This window comes from Corvus hawaiiensis, chromosome 2 (genome assembly GCF_020740725.1).
Source record: "Corvus hawaiiensis isolate bCorHaw1 chromosome 2, bCorHaw1.pri.cur, whole genome shotgun sequence".
Taxonomy (NCBI): Eukaryota; Metazoa; Chordata; class Aves; order Passeriformes; family Corvidae; genus Corvus; species Corvus hawaiiensis.
In genome coordinates this window covers 11,046,296-11,067,602 of record NC_063214.1, presented here as the reverse complement: position 1 = coordinate 11,067,602, position 21,307 = coordinate 11,046,296, and the positions used below count along the sequence as shown (strand labels likewise).

Below are 21,307 nucleotides of genomic sequence, written 5' to 3'. Positions count from 1 at the left end.
ATCCATGCATCCATCCAAATTCCTATATTGCAAAATCATCAGTTCATTTCCATATCTGAGCAGATGCTCCAGGGTTCTGCAAGCTTGTTTGATTTGCATTCTGATGCTATTTTTATGGAATTTCCTGTTATTTCACAGGTTTGCTATGAATTCAGGTGACTGCTCTCTGTGCTTTTGCTTTAGACAGGAAAAATGTGAATGGCACACTTTGGCAGGGTTCCAAGAAGCCGGAGAATGATTCGTACATCAGAAGGCACTGTCAGCTTGAAGGTAATTGCTAAACATATTTCAGCTGATTTTGCATTTTCCACAAAGTATTTAAAAGGGCACCTAGGAAAATTTCTCATTTTTCACCAATAATCCAGCTAAATAATTTGTCAGGTGTTTTAGAGATTTATTTTGTCCTCAAGGGGGGAAAAAGTAGTTAAAATAAAGCTTATCTCAAAACTGGGAAGCTAAGAACACACTCTGTGACCAATTCGCTCTGTAGTCCATGGGCCAAAGGAGACTTTCCCTACAGTGAATTGCCATAGCTGTGTTGTACAGGGCTTGCCAGCTGTAGTAATCCATGTTTCCTGGATATTTTACACTGCTCCAGATATCCATCAGGGAAAGGGTGCAACTTTTCTCAGAAGAAAACCTTTTGTGGCAGGTGCAAAGGAGAGTTGGCAAAATTTTAGGTGCAAGTACTTTGATTCTCTTTCTAAACCTGTTCTTACCAACTTTATTAAAACAACCTTACAGCTAATATATGGGAAGTTGCTAATGACACTGTTTAAGAGAGTACCAATATAAATTCGCTAAAATAACATCGAGTGTTAACAAGTGAGCAGTCATCTCGCCTATTTAAACACAAACTGGAGTTCAAAAATCAAAATGCTTTGATAATCTGCTTGATGTTGCTTCCAGGAATGGCATTTGTATTTGTACTTTTCAAAGTTAAGGTAGATCTCTTACTCTTGCATAATCAGACCAAACCAGACAAGGCTTAGCAGAAGCAAAAACAAAGATATGTGAGATTAAAGTGGATGTATGTTTTGTTCTCAACTTAAACCAAAAAACTGGAAATATCTCCTGCACAAATAGCCTAGAGATCATCCGCTGATAGAAGATTCCACAATTACCTGGATATGTCAAAGAAAGCAAAGGACAGGGTACCAACTTTCCTTCTGGATTTTCTTCAGTTCACCACTTGAAGGTAAACTCTTAAATGTTTGGAAATCTGGAAATTTCAATACCTATTGCATTTGCCCATCTATGGACAAATTCGATTTCTTGAACCAGAACCAGAAATAAGACAGGACAGGAAGATTTAGAGGAATTCTGATCTTGTGCTGAACTAGTGAGGGGAAAAGGGACCTTCAGTAGGTCTCAGTGGCTTGCAAGGAACTGGTTCTAATGACAGGTGAAAGAAATATTAGGCAGTTCTCTCTGCACAAGTCTTGCTTCTAACCAAAACCATTTTGGAATGGTTCTTCAAATGATACTCCAGAGGTTACCAGATTGGAAGTGGGGAGAGGCTGAATGAGAAAGCAGAACTTTTTGACCTTCCTCCAAAGTCTTTTCTACTCCAGGCATTTTCTACCCTTTTAAATATCCAAAGCATGCAAAAGAAGCAGTGCACATTTTAAAAGCTGACAAGTGTTGTAATTGAAGGGCAGGGGCCCAGAGGGAACAGAAAGCAAAGCTGGCAGCTAAATAAAAATCTCCCTTTCCCCTACTGCAGTAAAATTATTTCAAGGGAAGTCCCCTTCACACAGTGGTGAAAACCTTTGCAAGGAGATTTACAGTGTATCACTATCGATCAAGATAATTCGTCACTATTGATCAAACTTTTCTCTTAGCAGAGATAATCCTTCAAGGTCTGCAAGTCTGTTGCATAATATGAATTTCTGTTAGATTTAAAAACCACGTGTGGTGGTCGGCATAGACTTCTCTGCTTACTTCAGAGCTGTATCCACAGACCCGTCTCAAATCCCACTGAAATCAATGTAGAGACATCCACAGACACTGGCAGCCTTTGGATGAAGCCCTTGATGACAGCATGTGTATTATTACATCTACAAACCCAAGTTTTCTAGGCTGAAAATGCAGTGAAAATGTATCTATCCCACAGACACAAGAGTGGGAGCACCTGCCTTTGCTCACAAGGCCAAACACAAATCATCAGCATGAGATCTGCCAGCCTAAAAGCATCATTGTTGAAAAGCTGACTGTGGAAGTCACAGTCATTGGGCTTCCATGAAACATTATGGAGACAAACAGGAAAGAACTGACACCTCTCAGAGCCAGTGGATGTAGTTCTCCACTGCTCCTAATTCGTTCCACAGGAGGGTGACTGGTACCCATGGCCAGACTAGGAAGACAAGAACACTGCAGCTCTCTTTGTAGTTCATCTATATCTTTTGCATGTTTTTTTTTTGTTGTTGTTGTTTGGTTGTTTTTTTACACAAATACCTTATTCCATAATTCAGTGGGCTGGAGAGCTGATCTAAGCCAAATGTAAGAGCATTGTGGGTGCAGGTTACTATGGCTATCAAAAGACACAGTGGTTGAGGGGAACCACTAAGGTTTGCTTTAATAATTTGCTGTTCTAATTTGTGTTTGAACAATATTCCGTCCAAAGCAGTGTCACTGTGGGTAGTCTTTCAGGTTAAGGACATGTATGTTGCCCCACAGTTTTCTGTGGTTCATTTGCACACATCTACTCAGTAATAGTATTTTGGATTAGACTGCAGGAGGACTTTGGGCAAAAGGCTGAACACTGCAAGATTTAACTTCCAGAGTACACTCACAGAGCATGGGGCTGCAGTGTACAGAGATGCCTGCAGGAGATGAAAACAAGTTATCCTGAGGACCAGAAAGAACCCAGTTATATTAATCTGGTGTTGCATGAGCACTGCTTAACATGAGTTATGGCGCTCCTGGAAGTCCAGCTAGCTATATAATGAAATAAACAACCAGATTGTCAGACACCAAGCCCTCAGTAACTTCAGGGAGATTTGTAGGTGCTTAAGACAAAATCTGGAACAGGATCTTATGTGCTTCTTTAAATAGAAATTTTAATGGTCACATTCAGGCACTTTTCCATGTGATATCCAAAGAATATAAATCACTCAGAATTATTCACTGAATTACTCTCTCTTTTTCTGTTAATTGTAGAGAATACAATGAAATCAGTCTCGCCTGCCTACAGTTACTTTTTGTGGATCTGTATGTTAAATAAGGTGTTCTTTTGCAAACAGGAGAACTACTGATGCTGTAAGGTATTCCACAGAAGCAATACGGATGCCAAATTAGGATTAATGAGAAAAAAAAACCAAACCAAAGCAACATAATCCTGCTGTTTTCTAGTGACTTTCAAAAATGTGGTGTGATTAGCAGATATTTTTCTTCATGTTTTTTTTCTCCCTGCAAAGTATCTGAGTGATCCTGATATCTGTTCTGATGGAATCTAATCACTAGGGCTGTCCTACAGTTGTACAGTGGTGGGTGCTTTGCCTTAAGATTGGGAGTAAAAGTAGATCTTTCAAAGTAGGCTTGCTTAAAATAATTTTTTCAGACTTGTATGACCTATTATTGCTCATTGTTGTAGCGAAGGTTAATACTCTTCCCATCCAAACATTCCTTCATTGCAAGAGATCGGAGGATGTCCATCCTTTGAAAGCAATTTCTAATCTAATCTAAGGTAAACAGATCTCAGTTGAAAAGATCGTTTTTGCCCTTAAGTTTTATATGAATATTGTAGACTTTGCTGCTGTAAATTAGCAGGGCAAGAGGAAAATCTCAGTGGGGTTCTGGGTTAGTAAACGGGAGTAAGTACAGAAGCAGAAATGAGCATGAATGAGTTTTCTTTCTGTGAGTCAGTTTGCCAATTTGTTCTGCAGTCTCACTTCAAAGCAGTTTAAGATAAAATGTATGCTTAAATGATAAAAGATTAACTTCAGAGAGTCAAAATGTCAGCTCAAAACATCAAGTGCAATTCAAATTATATTCCTCATGAAAACATAAAGCAGGACATTTTAAAGCATGTTTTCTCTTTTTTGGTCATAATTCACAGAAGATAATATTATTGCTGATGGAATACAATTGCTGCAAGGAAAGAAGATAGAGGAAACAGCATGTCAGGTGAAACAACTACTCTTTTTTTCAGAATCTCAAATTTCATTCAAATAAAATTTCATTCCTTGTTTCCATTCATCATTTACCTAGCCTAAACTTCATACTTCAGTATGCCTCTGTATTGTAGAAACTGATTTTAAAAGAAGACTCAGCTGACTTCCAAAGTTGTTCATGATTTTTCTTATGCAGGCCATATGGATTTCATTGTCTAGAAAACCTTTTCCTTCCCTGAGTGAATACATTTCTGCTAAATTGATGTGCTAGAACTGTGTCTGGCGAGATCTGTACTAAGTGTTTAGATCTGTCTTGCATGATCCATATTGGCATATGTCTTCTAATGCTTTCTGAATTTCTGTAAACATATACCATATCTCCTCTTCCTAAATATGTATTAGTCATCCCACTGGCACGGGCAATTAATGAATTCTGACCCTTGAGTTTGTATAATCATAACAACAACATAAAAGTAGGTAACAACCCATCAGCTGGTGAACAACAGAGGTGAGGAGAAAGACTTGCAGCTCTGGAATTTGAATGACTGGTGTTTGGGTTTTATTTCACTTCCAGTCCAATGTTTGCTCTGATAATGTGCTACTTCAGTTCCTGTCTGTGGCAAACCAGCTTAGCTCTGCTGATGTCACATAACAGGACATAACAGTTTGCCCAGTTTGGGACTAAAAATGTGTAACACACCTGTATATATGTGTGTGTTCTAAATGAGGAATTAATACCATAAAATTATTTAGAAGCTGAAAAATCTATTACATTTTCCGTTGCAGAAAAGTTTTAAATTCAAGGCGAGCATTAAACTTTAGAAAAGGCTCCAAGCTGAGTTTCCTCTGTTGTTTATATACAATGTCAGGAGCCCTTTTGGATGTTTAGGTTAAAAACAAGAAAAAAATGTACATTCATCACCCTGAAGGCATCTGAGATAAGACAGAGGACTGTGAAGACCCAATGTTTAGGCAGTGCTCAGCTCCAGCATAGGACAATGTCAAGATCTGGGTTAAAAAAAGAGTCAAATTATCTGCATATCGGGGGACAGACAACTGCATTGGAAACCAGTGCCTTGAAAGTCAGTGTGTCCCAGGTTTCTCCTGCTTTCCCTCGGGGTTTTATCTGTCCCTACACTGTTAGTTTGCTCCCATGATTATCTCTTCTCCCAGCTGCCAAAAGAGTAGCTGAGGAGAAAGGAAAGGAGAAAAGAGCTCTTTTTCTTTTACATCTCTCATTCTCTTTCTCTGATTTCTTCCTCCCATTTTCTAAGTATTGTGGAGAAAGTTTATTCTTTGATTTCCTACAATAGTTCTTCCCTTAGTGTGAGGGATCTCTGGCTTTGCCCATATCCTACCATGGCAGCTTTTGGACTGGCTCCTGGTAAAGATCCTGGAGGTCATTCCTCAGACATGACAGACTCTGGAGGGAAAAAGGGAATAAGGCCTATGTTTGCTTTAAGTATGAGTTCCCATAAAATCCCTTAAAACTTTTCCCCATGAACCACTTGCCTCATTTTAGAAGCAAAGTTCTATTTTTGATTTCTCAAAGCATTTGAAGATGCTTTTTTAGGGTTCATGAATGATGAACTACAGGGCCTTAGATCCCTCCAAACTTTGGTATCAATTTAAGACCTATTGCACTTGCTTTTTTAAAAATTTCAAGTTTAATGATGTTATTTTGAATTTTAGTGATTGTTACCTCTTGCCTTCATTATCATCAAGGTACCATTGATATAATTCTCCTTTAAGCTTCCAAAATAGTCTGATTAAAGCTGTATTCATTTGCTGCACTATATTATGCACACAAACAAGGAAATGCTGAGAGAACAGCATTGTGGGGAAAGCTTTTTCTGCAAAATCAGCACAAATAAGTGACCTTTTGATGCACACAGCATGGGGAACAGACAGGAGGAATTCGAAGTCTGCATGCAGCTGCACAACTGCAGCCTCAGGATCACAGAACTGGGTGGGATAGGTCACACCACTGAGCTATCCCAGAAAGTCCAGAGAATTACAGGCGGCTACTCGCAGGAATGTGATGGAGCAATGGGCACAAACTGAGACACAGGACATTTCACTTAACATAAAGAAAGCACTTTTCTAGCATAAGGGGAGGTCAGACACTGGTGAAGCTTTCTAGAGAAGTTCATCTTTGGAGACACTCCTGTCAGGAGGTAGACCCATGCAACTTGCTCTGGTGACCAGTTCTGAGCAGGGGGTTGCATTAGACAATCCTCAGCATTCCTGCCTCAGCTGGTCTGTGGGAGTATGTGGTTCTGTGGGCCATGGAAAAGGCAAATTCACAAGCACGAGTAAATAGCACAGATGAACACCTTAGATTTTTTTCTCTTGTTGAAGGAAAAAAAAAAGGGAAAGAAAATAAGTTTCCCTGAGTGCTTCACAAAAGCTTTAATCCTTCTCCATTTCCTAAATTGACATTCATTCATTCTATTCATTCTGTAAGTGCTGGAAAATGGGGCTTGAAACAGAAGTACAGGTTGAGGGATATAGCATGAGCACCACTGCAATAATTGTACCTTACCATAAAAAGTACCTTTACTTTCTGCATTTATTTTTCATACCTTTATTCTTATTTACTCATGTCTAGCAGGGCTCTCTTGATGGCTCGAAGCCTTTGTAGCATATTGGGAAGGACATAAAATATCAAGTAATGCAGTCTTTGGGCTAATACATTTTCAGAAATGTTTCATGCCTCATTTCTCACGTAAATTCTTAGGTTGCATTCAGCCTTCAACGTGTCATTCATATTCATGAAGAAAAAAGGCCAGTGTTCATTACTTTCCTGATAAGCTGTAGGCACTCTCAGGCTTGCCCACTAGCAGCAGTGCCCCAGGGAAGGTGTATTCCCATTGTGTTCCTCTCTTGAGGATGCTGTGACCAACAAATGGCTTATGGGCAGGAGATGAGAGTGTGAATAGTCTTGTCTTAGTTCTGAGGATCATCCCATTTTCTCCACATTGTTAACCCAGTTCAAACTCACACCCCTGGTGCTCAACATCTCAGGAAAAATGAGGTTAACTAAGCAAGAGCCTTTTCAGAACTGCATCAGTGATGCTCCTCAGCTGGGGGTTGCTGCTGAGGGAAGTCTTCTCTGGCTTTCCTGCTTATTGAGCAAGGAAAGCCAAGATCTAGGATGAGATCCAAGGATCCCATACTATAATGCACAGCTCTGCCATCGTACCATTTTTGACTGTAACGTCTCCAAGACGTTACTGAGTCCCAGAAAACTGAGGAAATCAAGAGAGCTCAATACCAAAACGATTTCAGTGGGTATCAGCTGGTGTATGTCAGTCTTTTACTTTCATATCCACACAGTACCGGGTTGAAAAATGGCTGAGCTCTCATCTATATTTAATTACATGATACTAATTGTGATTATTTATCTCATGTAAGGTTTTTGTTTTGATTTGGTTTTTTTATTTTACTTTTCTTACTGTCTAGGTGATAAACTATGAGCAATGGATTCCACCACGAGTTCACAATCCAGGTGTGCCTGGTAACAGTGAAATGGTGAGTTGCCATGAGAATTCTTCATTTTTTTTCACCAGCAGTGAGAACAACAGGCTGGTTTTTCCTGTGCTATATGTTCCTTCTCCAAAAGCTGAAAGATCTTTTTCCATATCCATGTTATTAATCATAATATAACTTTGGCTTCTGTAGAATACCTTTTATTGCTCTGCTACTAATCATGATATTTCTTTATCATTTATAGAATATTGTGTTATTGCTGTGGTTCCCAGGACAGAATATGCCTATAATCCTAGGCTGCTTAGTCTGACTCTGCTCTCATTTTAAACCAGATAGAGTACCAGACCAGCATCATGGGAATATTTAAAGGTCAGATATATATGGGCAGGAGCACATGAAAGAAGTTTGTATAGACACTGGTTGACCATGGCTTTACTGACATTTTTTAACAAAAGATTTATCCAAATTCAGTGCATTTTACAGAACTCTTTTAAACAGAGCAAAAAGTTGTCTATCATCATATACTATTTTAATATTCATTATGTGCAGCCAGGTTATTACTGAAACTTTCCAAATATTTTTATGATACCATAACAATTAGCACTGTGGACACAGTAAACACACACTAATTTTTGTCTTCTCAGTATTACACTGTACTCTGAATTTAAGTGCATTTGTAGTCATGATTAAATCATTGCACTTCTTTGGGAAAGGCAAAGCCGTTGAAGAAAAATCACAGAGATTAGACTGTGCCATGACTAAATTCTTTATGCTGAGAAGTGACATGCTGTGCAAGTAGTTTTATTGAAATTAATGCAGTTACACTCAGGAAAGAGAGTACTCAACAGGACTGAGATTCCTGGAATCTGACCAGCAGTGTTTTACACTTAGCTCCCAAATTGCTGTATTTCTGTCACCAGGTTAATCCTCATAACATCTCACTGTGCGAAGATTTCTAAGGTATTTAAAATACCTTCGGATAAACTGGAAACAGTTTATCAGACACAATTTAGGACTTTCTTCTGTAATGCATTTCAGAAGTGCACTTTTCAAATGTATATTTTTGTGCTTAAGTATTCCTGCACACTTCATGCAAATTATTTGCAACTAAAGGGCAGCCTGTGATTTATTTTTTTACACAATTCATTTTGATTTGTGATGTGACATGATTTTTCATCACTAAAACCCATTAAGTAGGGAAATCAATAATATTCTTGGTTCTTGTTCATGTGGGAATACTTTTCTTATAGATAGCTTTCCTTATAGATTGAGGAAAAGCACAGTTCACCTGATTGTCTGGTTTCTACAGCAAAGAATGTTTGGTTAGGCAGATAAAATTCTGTATTTGAATGCTTAGGTAAGCCAAAATAAAATACTGTAAATTTAAAAGCTGTCTCACTACCAGCTGATACTGCATGAGCTCTTTTCTCCATGAAAGGGGGTTACTGCATTTATTATTTAAGCACTTATGACTTTTCCCTAACAATAGCCTCTATGAAATGAGTGCTTTTAAGGAAAAGAGGATTAGAGTTTGCCATTAATGAAATTATCTGAATAGATTATCTTCCATTTATCTTGATGTCTCCATGATGGAAATCCCAGATCATAAATCAAAGTCATCATGTTGCTTTCGTGTCGTTACTTATAAGTGAACAAATTATTATTGCTACAAGAGATCTAATATGAGAGCAATATTAGCATTTTAAACCACTGTGATTTATTTTGCAAAGACATCTCACAATGAGAGACTGAAAAATTGCACCTCAGCTTCTCTCGTTAGCTAAAGTAAAAATGCACTCCTGCTATCTTGAATTTGGAAGAGGAAAGAAATCTACACACAGATGAAGGACAGCAAAAGCACAACAGAACAGTTGGTGCTGCTAAGCTGATGTCCACACTGTGTTTTATGGGAGGTCTACCTGTGTTCACATCCTCTCTGTTGGACACCAACCAGAAGCTGGAGCTCATCAGCTGAAATTCTGGAAAGTGTCTTTTGTTTTAATTTCATCTGTGATGAGTTCAGTTTGTGGCACTTTGAGAGTGAAGTGCAGCTTACAGGGAGAGCTGTGAAATTCACTGCAAAACTAAGACAAGAATCGAGCCACGACTTACAAGAGACACTGGACACATGAAAAGGTGTCAACTCTCTGGCTTCCTGCTCTGTCCCTGCAGTTGGTTCCCAGTTTCCAGGACACTGCAGATTTCGAGGAATGTAACATGCTGCCGAGAAGGAGGGAGTCTAAACCCAAATGCCATCCACTATGGGAACTTCTGCATTACTGTGATTAAAGAAGGAGGACCCCTAAGGTCCTATCCTTAAGGAAAGATGTCAGCACAGGCTCCATCAGCATCAATGTGATTTATATCACCCATGAAGGAAACCTTGAAAGGTGTATCTAGACACAGATTACTATTACTACTACTACTACTAAGTTTTTATGCAACTAAGAGTATTTTATCATAACAGTGCTGGAAAGAATAAAATAGTTTCAGATTTTTTTGGGTGTAATTTTAGGCATGTGGGTATATGTTTATTTCACTAGGTGCTGCTTGGTTCAAGATAATTTCCAATATTGTGTTAGTGCATTGTTCTTAAATGAGGAGGATATAGTAGAGTCTGTAAGCTATTAAACCTACATGCCAATTTATAGCTGGAGCAAGATGAAGTGGTTGTGCAAATCATTTGGTACAAACCCTTTCAAGGTTTGAAATCAAACATCTGAATATGCAGGGAAGCCAGACAGTATTGTTCCAAAAAGCAGCCACTGGTGTATTTTGGTCTTCCTCATTTCTACTTTTGCTTTTCTTTGTTTCGTTTCAATGAAAAGCACATACCCTATATGAAACAGAGCATATGACTATGGAATAGAACTTACTTGCTGTCAAGAGTATGAAATTTATCTCTGAAGCTCAAAGAGAAGTTCAGAGTCAGGTTAGAAGGAAACTTTAGTGTTTCTGGAGTGATTTTCAGGCAGCTTGTTTAATGTAAGTATGTAAAGTATGTGAGATGGCTGCTTGTTCGCCAAGTTCCTGCTCCAGGGGACTGTAGTATCTAAACCTGGAGTTTCTCAGTAGGACTTTGTTGGTGTGTACAATTGCAGATTTGAATTGGCCTTTACATTATTGTCATTTAATCCAGGACATGAAATAAGGTCTTGGAGAAAGACACCAGTACTTCAGAACATGCTCCCATACACATTTAAATGCAGTAACTCTCCACATCTGGGATTTCTGTGCACACTTAAAATGCTTCTAGATAATGTAAGTGGATGCATATATTAAAATGTTTTCTGGAACAATTCTGGAATTAAGTATTCAGTAATACTCAGGTATCCAAGAAAAGTAATATGTAAACAGCAATATGAATACTGGCCTAAGCTTGATGTCTCTTGTGAGTTGCCTTTTTCCCTTTTTTACCTATTAGTCCAAAGCAAGGAAGAGCCTAACTTTTAAAGCATTGTGTCAATGATCAGTTCTTTGAATCCAATACTTTGTCATTCTCAAGATAAACACCATGTTACCCTTAGTTTTCATTTGTAGGGTTTGAATAATTTTATGTCTTTCTTGTTTTTATTTTTGGTTTGGGTTTTTTTTGGGTCAGGGTACAGAACCAGACAATAAAGCCGAGTCCAGAGGAACATTAAAACGATTGCAGAAATTGGTCCGAACAAAGAAAACAAGTACACAGAGCTTGGAAGATGTCAAGCACTTTCTGGTCCCTCTCAGTAAGTACAGCATCACATCAGCATTCTTTCCAACATTTGGCAAATGACACTGGATTGAACATAACTGTAAACAATCCTGTCCTGCTCTGTCATTCACCACCCACGACTATCAACCCCCAACTGAGATGTTACCGTGATACCACTCCAGCGCTGACTTCCTCATAGTGTGAAAACCTGTTTCCTGTCACACTAGCTGGAGTTTTGTAACAGTGCATCTCGCAAGTGGAGGTTCTAGATAAATAGAATTGTATAACAGCAGGGTCTCCGTGCTGGGGACACTTTGGGTTTCCTAGTTTTGTATCACATTTCAGGTCAGAAAGGCAAAATTCACGAATGGGAAGATAACTTCCAGCGCTAGTCCATGAGTCAGTAACATCTGCGAGTGCAGGAAGGTCTGAGGTATGACAAGTGAGTCCGTCTGTCATCATACCTGAGTGCCTAGGGCCATAAGAGCCAGGAATTCTGAACTGATTCTGGCCTCAGCTGATTTTCTGGAGTCTCCTATAGATCTCTGATCTGACTGTGCAACAGTTCTTCCTCTGAATTTGTTTTGCCAATGTTATTTTAACAGTGCGTGCATTTGTTGTACAATGCATTTGTTTATATGATTATTTATAAAGCAGTGTTAGCAAAATGAGTTTAAACTACCTGATGAACTACTGCTCTAGCCAAATCACTGCTTGGGCTGAAATACATGAGGGAATAGGGACTACAACATACATACAAGGGGCGAGGGACAATAGTCCAAAAAACTTACAGAACTTTTCCAGCTGAACTCATACTCTCTGCAACTATCAGAAATATGACATTCAGTTAGCAAATTTTCATGGGCAGAACTAATAAAATTTTCTACACTTTTGAGGGAACAAGATGAATGTACCAAACGGAGAATAAATCTCACTTTTGGCTCAGATGCCTGACCAAGTACAAAATCCTTTCCATCTCCCTAATTATCATAATTATTTGCTTTTGGGTTTGTTGGGGGGTTGGTTGTTTGTGGAAGCTTTTTTGGTTTTTTAATTTCTTTTTTTAATAGAGTCCTTGGCTTTTTCATTATATAGAGTGAAGTAAAGAATTTTTTTTAAAAAGCGTGCTACTTTCTCTATGAATTGCAACATACTATAACAAGAATTTGCATTTTTAAAGATACCTTAGAAGATGCTTATCTCTCTGAAGAGGATGAAGAAGTGCTAACTTCTTGCATGAAGCTGACAAAACCTCAGGACAAGAAGACATGGAAAGAAAACACAAGGAGAAAAGAAGAGACTGAGACCAGGACGGATTTTATTTCTGCGTCTCTGGGCCGCTCATACACTTCCAGACTTAATAACTTAGGAACTATTTCAATTCATTCTGAAACAGAATTTCACTTCTGGAGTGACTGGAAGCCGTTTCCTGACAACCAGCTCTGCCCTTGTGACTTCTTAATTTCAAAAATAGAAGAATGGGAAAACTGTACTTGCTCTTCTCATCAGCCACATCTTACATATTCCCTAACTGATATGGATCTACAGTACTCCTGGGTAAGTGGAAGTGGTTTCTTTTGTGCTGATATGCATAAAAATTGGAAACTTTTTGCTCTGATTCAGCATTAAAGAGATGCTGTCATCTTCTGTGTGGTTATGAAATGCTATAAACCAAATTTAGATTTCAGGTAAATGGATGTGAATGCATTGTTCAGGCTAACACCAGGGGTTCGTATAGCCCTAGGTAGTCCATTTTTAACCATGCAGACATCAGCAGCTTAGAGATGGAGGGCTCTAGGCTATTCTGTTTCTCATCAGCACACTCATGTTTTTTCGGTTTTTTCATCGGTACTGTACTCATCCTTTCAGGCTTAGGAAACTTTCTGGAAGTCTGGGATAAATCAGTAAGGGACATGAAGCCAATGGACTTAGAGTAGGCTTCTAGAGGTCACTGCAATACTAGTAAAGGACACTAGAGTTATTTAGGCAATTGTCAGAGGTTGCAGAGGTATCTGTTTCTGCCTTCTTGATTTGCTTAGCTGGTGGAGTCTATTTTTGCCATTACCTGTGGCAGCAAGAAGATTTTAAGGACAGAAACAAAGAAGCAGAGTTTAATCTTGGTTTGAAATTATCTTCCTGGATAGCTCCCTGGAGTATTTTAATTGCTGACAGTTTTTTAAAGGGATATTTAAAACTAGAAGAACAAAATCAAGAGAAACTTATTTTGGTGAGATATATAAAATATAGACACTGAAACAAGGCTTTTCTCCCTCTCCTCACTGGGCACAGCAGGTCTTCTGGCACTCCACATACTGGTGAGCACATGGAGGGTGACTGGTTGAGTGAAATACATCAGAGAAGCAGTAAAAAGTAGACACTTTTCCCTTTATGCCTGTTCCCTCTACAGTGCTCCAGGGACAGAGCTGTCTCTCACTGTGAAATAAGACCAGCTCCCAGGAAAGTGCACCTAAACCACAGGTGGTGAGACACCTGCTGAAACCGGCCAGCTGAGTGTTCAAATGGGGGCCTGAGCAAGAACAACCTTAGATCAGAGAGTGTCCTGCTGAGAACAGCGTGTTCTGCAACGTGTGCCCATATAGCATTAGAAAGGTAATAGATGTGGGTCTGTGTAGCAGCCATAGTTCTGAATTCCTGGAGGCAGCAATTCAGTTCCTTTTCAATGACACAGTAGCTGACATATCAAGCAGGACCTGAAACACGGGATTTATCTAGCTGCAGATTTTCCTGGGATTTGACGTAGAAAACAGAGTCTAAAACTTTGATTGATGGATAATTAGAAAAAGAAAGAAAGGAAACTACCCCTCAAAAAAGCTGAGGGAGATGCAGCAATGAAACCCTGGACAGCCTCAGCCCTGCACATGCCCAGGGAGAGCACCTGCAGACAGACCTGCGGGGCAGAGCGTTGGCGGAAATGGGCTGGGAGCTGTGAACAAAGGCTGTGGTCTGTCAGGTGAGTCCCCCTGCCTGCCAGGAAATAGGAGTCTCTGCAGCAAGTGAATTGTGTCAGGGATGCTGGGCTCCATCACATGCCAGACTCCTTAATGCAAGCAGCTTTCAGCATCCCAAGCAAAGGCTGAAGTCCCAGGTCAAAACAGTAACAGAGGTGTTGGGCAGATTTATGGGAGCATAAGTGTCAACTCGAATCATTCTATTTCACTTTGTCACAAACAGCTATTAACATTCCCCACCCTGGTGAGATTTGTCCTACCCATGTTACTGTTAGGTGCCAGCAAGGGGTTTAGTGCTTTTTTTTTTTTGGAATTGTTTATTTTGCCATCTGCCTTCCTGATGGGCTCTCTGACTTTAATGTATCTCTGTGGGATTAGTGTCTTTAGATTTAGATTACAGCCAATGGCAAGACATCTCATTCTTTGCATCTGCGTTCTACCAACTGGCTCAATTGAAGATTACAAAGTTTTTTCAAAGTGGATTTTCAGTTTTGCTGTTTAAGGATCAAAAAGCAGACACTGATGGTTTTGTTATGAGAGGATCAGACAGAGGGGATGATGCAGACGATCTTTCTGGTGTTTTACTTATTAGAGTAAAACCAATATATTCCATATTACTCTTCCTTATTCTGTGAGAAAGAAGGTGTGGTTTCATTTTCTCGACTTGGCAACTCCTCTGCTGTGTCTGCTGCAGCAAGGTGTGGAGGAGATAGCTGGAGATGGGCTACCAGAATGCTTGTTGGTATGTCCTGAATTGAGGCTAAGCTGGTAGATGCAAGACAAAGATCCAAGAGTCTGTTTTCCATCAGAAAACTGCTGCTAATCTGGATTGGGGGACAGACAAATATCTAGATTAGACAAATATTATCCAGACGCATCTCGGTAACGCACGCAAAGCTGATCGAGCCCGGCCTTTATTAAAGCTTGGATGGCAGATAGTAAATTAAATAGTGCTCTCCTGTAATCACAAGGAAAGACATGGATCTCTTCATGACAGATTGCTGTTTAGAGAGACAAAATATGAGTAATCCTAATTCCCTTCCTCCATCTTCTTCCCTTGACTCCTTTCTTCCTTTTCCTTTCTTCAGCCTCAGCACTTTACACAGCCTCCCTTGTGGTGCTTCATATTGTCATTTTTTGTGACCAAAACCAATAAAAAGGCTGGCAGAGGTCATCTAGGAAAGGACTGTGAGAACAGACTCAAAAATCCATATCCATCTTCAGCTACAACAGGCTCCTCCAGCTACTCTTCCTTCAGTCTCCCCCAGTTAAGCACTCAATAACCACCTGCATTAGCTGGACTGCCTCTGGCACAGGGATATTCCAGACCACTCACATTTCACCCATGGTGCCACCATTAGATTCTTTGTGCAGTTAACTTAGCCACAGGTCTTACTTAATATATATAGATTTTTTTTTTTTATCATTCAGCTTTTAAAAATATAATTAGTGGTTGGTCAAACTTTTGCTAAGGGCAACATAGAGCACTGTTTTTTTTGGTGTGTCAAGCTTGCCATGTGAAATTATTGTTACTGGTACTCTTTCCAGAGATATGTAATTTATAAATAGTTGTTCCTTAGAAAGTGGAAGTATGTATTTTAAAAAACACAGGATACTTGAGGAGAAAAAAAAATAAAGAAAATATTCTTGTATGCTTGGATAAAGTAACTACTATGCTGCATATTTTTCTATTACCACGAAGTACATTGGGGATATCTGGGCTGATGCTTGTGATGTTATGAATCAGCTGAAAAGCAGGCAGAGGATGGAAGAAAATATTGTCCAGACACCAGTTTAACAACCACTTGACCCCAACAGGGAAGGTTATTGGGTTTTTATACTTCTTTTTATTCCTCAGGCTTAGCCCTGCAGAAAACAGTTAAGCTGTCTGTCTCAGACTACGTTTTCTCTTTTTTGTGTGTGTTTACTAAGAGCTGCCCATCTGTCATTTGTATGCTAAGACCCTCACTGTCCTAACAAAGTAGTATTCTCAATCTGTGCAATCCCATGAGACTTTTGCAACCTCATAAGGCAGGAAAAATCTACAGTCAGAAGGCTGTAAATGACAGGAGCCTGCTAAGCTTGAATGGACCTGAAAGGCACAGTGGAGCACAGTGAGGTCACAACTGAGGCCCTCTTCACAAAAGGGTTCCCAGACTATCCTGGACAGTCTACGACAAAGAGAAAAAAAGCAAATGAGTCCCTTTCTCCTCTCCCTCAATACTTTAACATGCTACATCACTGGCTGACCCATCCACTCCCAATATCTGTGAAATATGGAAGATGTGTTTGTAGAATCACGCGGGCTTCCTTTACAGGAAAGAGAGAGGAGACAACATCCTCTATTGGAGACAAATCAGCAGAGAGTTACTGGAAGTGGGTTTCTCTTCTTCACACCTCTTAACATCATGGTTAAGTTTTACAGAAGAAGGATTTAGTCATTGATACCATAAGAATATTTATCTGGTGTAACCTGTGTTTGGCATTCAGCGAGAATGAAATACAAGGGACATTTCCCAAGACTAAAAAGACCTGGGATTTTGACGAGGAGAAAGAAAGAAAAAAATCTAAAGATATTGCAGAGGAAGATACATTTTCTCTCCCATTTTCAGGTTAAGAGGAGATTAGAAGGCTTCAGAAGATTGGTTTCTATCTGAAATGGATGTATTACATTGTGGTGGAATTAACAAAAAGTTGGGGGAAACTGCAAAAGACTTTATGCCAATGCCTGTGTTCATTTTCTCCATCTTCCTCTCAGGAAAGTGTTATGGTCTTATCATGATTATGTTTGCTCTGCTGTTACTGGCCATGGTTCTCTTCCATTTCAGTGACATTGTGGCTTTTCCCTTTCCTCCTGGTCTGGCTTGCTTCCTAGTCAGACAAGTTATTTCTCAGCATCTCCCTTTGACCCATAGGAGACCTGTCTAGCTTGACACTAATTTTTTTCATTGCAGAAACACTCTAATTGTCAACCCTGCTTTTGGACATTTTCTTACCCCAACTTTTTCTGACACATTATACATAATAGGTTCTGGTTCTTGGTTGCCCCATGACAGCCTAGCTTCCTTGCTGTGGTTGCTCTTACCCTGCCCTCTGCACCTTCCCTGCTGCTCCTATCCTTTTGGTTCTCCAAAACGTGCTGCATATTGCCTGGAGGTTTATGCAGGCATTGGGTATCTGTGATACCAGTGACTGATTGCTGCTCCCTGGATTAGTGGAGTGGGGAGGAAGGATACTGACAGCCAGTAATGAATAAACAGGGCAGAGTGTTCTTCTCTAGCAAAATGTGCTCCAAAGCCAAAAGTTGTATTTGCACTGCCCAGAGAATTGCTGTGGGAAGATTTCTGCTCCATTTCAGCCAGAAGTTTCTGCTGCGCACCAGAATGCTGTGGGCTTTAATGGACTATCTGACTGCTCAATTGTCTTAAGCAATTTGACTGTTTTCTGCAGTTTTTCCTTTCTTCAGCTAATGTCTTTCTGTTGAGACACCTCAACGTGCCTTAGAAGAGCTTTCTCAATTGCATTTTGAGTCCTCATTTGGCACAAATATAGCACTAAAAAGAATGCCTGGAAATCCCCAAATTGCTTTTCTGAGACACCAATTTCCAGCTGCTCTGGTCACTCTGGCTGCTTCACTGTCAGTAATAAGTGGTCCTTTTAAAAGCTATAGCTCTTGTTCCTATTTCAGTGACAAGGTAGGAAGCCAGATCCTCACCAAGTATAAATCTATTTTCTACGGGTGTTAGAGAGTCCTGCTTAGCTGTAGCCAAGCTGAAGCCCAAAGTTTTTGCCCAGGGAAGAGATAAAGGGCACCTGAAAGGCAATAAACAAGAACAATCAAGACCATGATATGCACGTTCAGGTGACAAGCTGTGGCTATGACACGAAAACAGGATTTGTTTTCTAAGATATGAAACTGTCCCCAGCTGCTTCTCTTTCATCCTGCCATATCTTCATTTACAAGGCTGCTGACAGGTTTCCTGTTGCTTTTTATAATATTCTAGCTAATTTCAGCTGTTACCCTTGCTCTCTCCCCATCAGTCCACCAGCTCAGCCTTTCTCCCTCTGTATTTAGCACCTCTCTTGCAAGGTAAAGAGACAGCTAGAAACATCCCCCTGCTCCCCAGACTGCAGACATCAGATATACAAGAACTGATAGACAAAAAGGAACAGTGCTAAAAAGGCACTCATTTTTTCCCTTTTCAAACCCTGTTCCAGAACCTCGTGAAAACTTATTTTGAATTTTAAGATTTGTGAGTGGGTAGAGATTAAGATATATTTATGCAAATCTGTTGTAGTAAAGTGCTGGTGACATTTGAATGGCTTTGTTTTTTAAACTAGTGAAAAGCCAAGAGCCACGACTAAATTTTCAGTGTTTACTTCTCCTGGAAATACCAAGAAAAATATGGACTCAGACAAAAAGACACAAATGCTAGTGAACTTAAGAACACTCATTTTCTTAATGCTTCAGAGTCCGTAGAGTTTTACTTTGTCTCCTGTCACAGGGACCTTTATTCAAGAAACAATTAGAGCAACAAGTTGGTAAATATTATAGGGCTTGCTTCAGTTACATACAAAAAGTGAGAGAAAATCATCTCCTAAAGTGCAAGGCTTCATGTCTCAAGCTTTGTGCTGGGAAAAGAGGAGCCTGGGAGGGTGTCCAGCCTCTCTAAAGCTGCACCATTGCACTGTGCTGATAGCAAATATCTGCCACTACCATTCTGCTTCGTACAGTGATTTTTGCTATTTCCTGCATAGTGAAACATTTTGTGTCCTCATCTGTGGTGACTTTGACCATGCAGTCTTAAAGCAGGTTTTAAAAAATGTGAAAAATCTGATGCTGTTATTCTTCACTATGGTGACTCTTGTCCTATTTTTTATTTTTAATACCTTACTAGAATTTTCATAGCTATATAGGGAATGTTATCATATTTTCCATTTATCTTAGAGGCATGTGTACCTAACTCTACCAAAATGTTCCCCAACTTTTTCTGCCACAAACTTCTGGGCTGTTCTGTGAATTTGGATTGCTAGTACTTGCTAGTATACATGAGGCAGAATGATCATGAAGTGAATTTATTTGCACTAAAAGATATTTCAGAATACCACAATATTTTTAATATCGTTACAGACAACTTCAGAAGAACTTTGCAATTCACCTCAGCAGATTTCATGGGTTTGCTTCTGACATAGCTGCTAGGCCCTGCAGAGCTACAGCTATAATTTCTAGGCTATAATTTCTTCCCATACACCATACAAAGTGAAAAACAAAAAAAAAAATTACACATTACTCTGCTTGATCGGTGCTCCTGCTGAATGAATCAGCTAATAGAGGCTGTGTTTTCATGCTGTGTTGTGCTAATGCTGGCAGGGACATTTTGACCAATAAAGCCATCAGGCAACTTTTAAAACTTTTAAAGTGCAATTTATCTCCTCACACAAACTCAGTTTTACTTCTGCGTAGATTCACTTTTGGAACCCAAACATTTTCTAGACCTTGTGCTTGTTGAGTTGGTGACAAGCTTCCCATTTGTAGCCAAAATGTTTAATCTTCACTGTGCTTGCATGAACCCAGTGCACCCTTTGTGTGTGCTCATCTTCATTCAGGAGAATGAGCAAGCTTAGCTTCAGATTTCCTCAGAGTCCCTGATGAAGCTGAAATTAAATTGCTATCCATGTGGTTAATTAGACAAGGATTTTGAGGCTTTGGTTACGAAACCACGACTGAAGATGACTCAAGGATCCTTACTGATTTTAAGTTACAAGAATACCTAAGTGGTGGCTAGCAGTGCATACCCTAATGCCTGATACTCCTTGTCTTCTCCTTTAGCTGATTCAAATGGCTCTTCTTTTGGGGACATCGATTTTCTGGAAGTCCTGAGCTGGCTCAGAACCTGGTTATGTTTGCTTGCTTCTTTTGTGAGTGTAGATTAACTTGTTATTCTCTTTGGTAAGTCACTTTTGTATGTTTTAAAGTGCTCCCTAAAGCCTATTTGTGAAATAAGCCTTTCATAAATCAGAATAAATTAGTTCTGTTTTCATCTCCCTCACACAGAAGTGAAGGGAAAGTCACACAATATCAGTGCTCGGCAATGGCACAAATGGAAGAGTGAGGATTTCCAGTGCCAGAAAGGTACTAAGGTTTCCAGGGCAGGAGCATTACTGTAATGAATGTATTTCAAAGTCCTTTAAAAGAAGCACTTCTGTTGTGACATTCTCCAAAAGCAGGGCATGTCTTGCATAATTCCAAATCTGTTTTTAGAAACTGAAAATTTAATGTGAAAACTGTGTGTTCGTCCAACTTTGGAAAAACACTTGTGGGTGAAATGAACAAGAATAGGGCCTGAAAAATAAGACTGGAAATGAAGCAATGAACACAGAGTGGACACACCTATAATTCTGCTATTTAAATACTTTCAGGTATATGGACAGGTATATGAAAGACAAACACCAGGGCTTTTCAGCAAGAACTGGACAGTGATTTGTATCTGCGTATTCTCTTTTATTTTGAAAGGAATTCACCTATGGTGATGAAATTTATGAACCATTTTTCTGTAGAAATTTAATTGATTGAAGAAGTTCACCTTCCCTAATACACAAGGAAAGCAAATTGGAAACTTGAACATAACATAATTCATGCTGGAGGTGCTTACACTCCAATCCATTCGAAGAAATCTGGCTGAATAATTTTCACAAAAGGACCAAATTAATTAGGTTAAATGACATGAAACTTCTTGTTCACATCTACTTACAACTTATCTTTGATGGCACAGCACAAGAAATGATGACAAACTGTGTGGGAAGTAGGAAAATCAAGAGTTCAGATAGTTTAAGATCATGAGACAGAAACTTTTGCAGATTATCTTTAGGGTTTCTATATTTAGTTCTAGATTGTGTAAGTGTTTTAATACCTAGATTTCCTTCTTCACTTTTAGGCTTTGACATAATTCCCCTAAAAATTATGGCAGGATATTATTCAGATTTTCCAGTCTGAAAGACTTGAAATCAAACTCCCCAAATTTTGCTTGCAGCTATATTTG

At 39.4% G+C, this 21,307-nt stretch overlaps 1 protein-coding gene across 3 annotated transcripts in view; it reads left to right on the top strand.

The window, feature by feature from the left end:
- The window catches only part of SAMSN1 (SAM domain, SH3 domain and nuclear localization signals 1), an 82,188-nt gene that overhangs the window by 19,337 nt on the left and 41,544 nt on the right, over positions 1-21,307 (top strand). The window contains exons 5-9 of one of the 3 annotated variants that reach the window (XM_048294027.1): positions 184-270; positions 4,061-4,128; positions 7,581-7,649; positions 11,209-11,332; positions 12,479-12,855. In XM_048294027.1, coding sequence (XP_048149984.1) covers positions 184-270; positions 4,061-4,128; positions 7,581-7,649; positions 11,209-11,332; positions 12,479-12,855 — 725 coding nt within the window. The remainder of the gene's footprint in view (positions 1-183; positions 271-4,060; positions 4,129-7,580; positions 7,650-11,208; positions 11,333-12,478; positions 12,856-21,307) is intronic. The other 2 variants (XM_048294029.1, XM_048294028.1) reach the window with 2 other exon arrangements.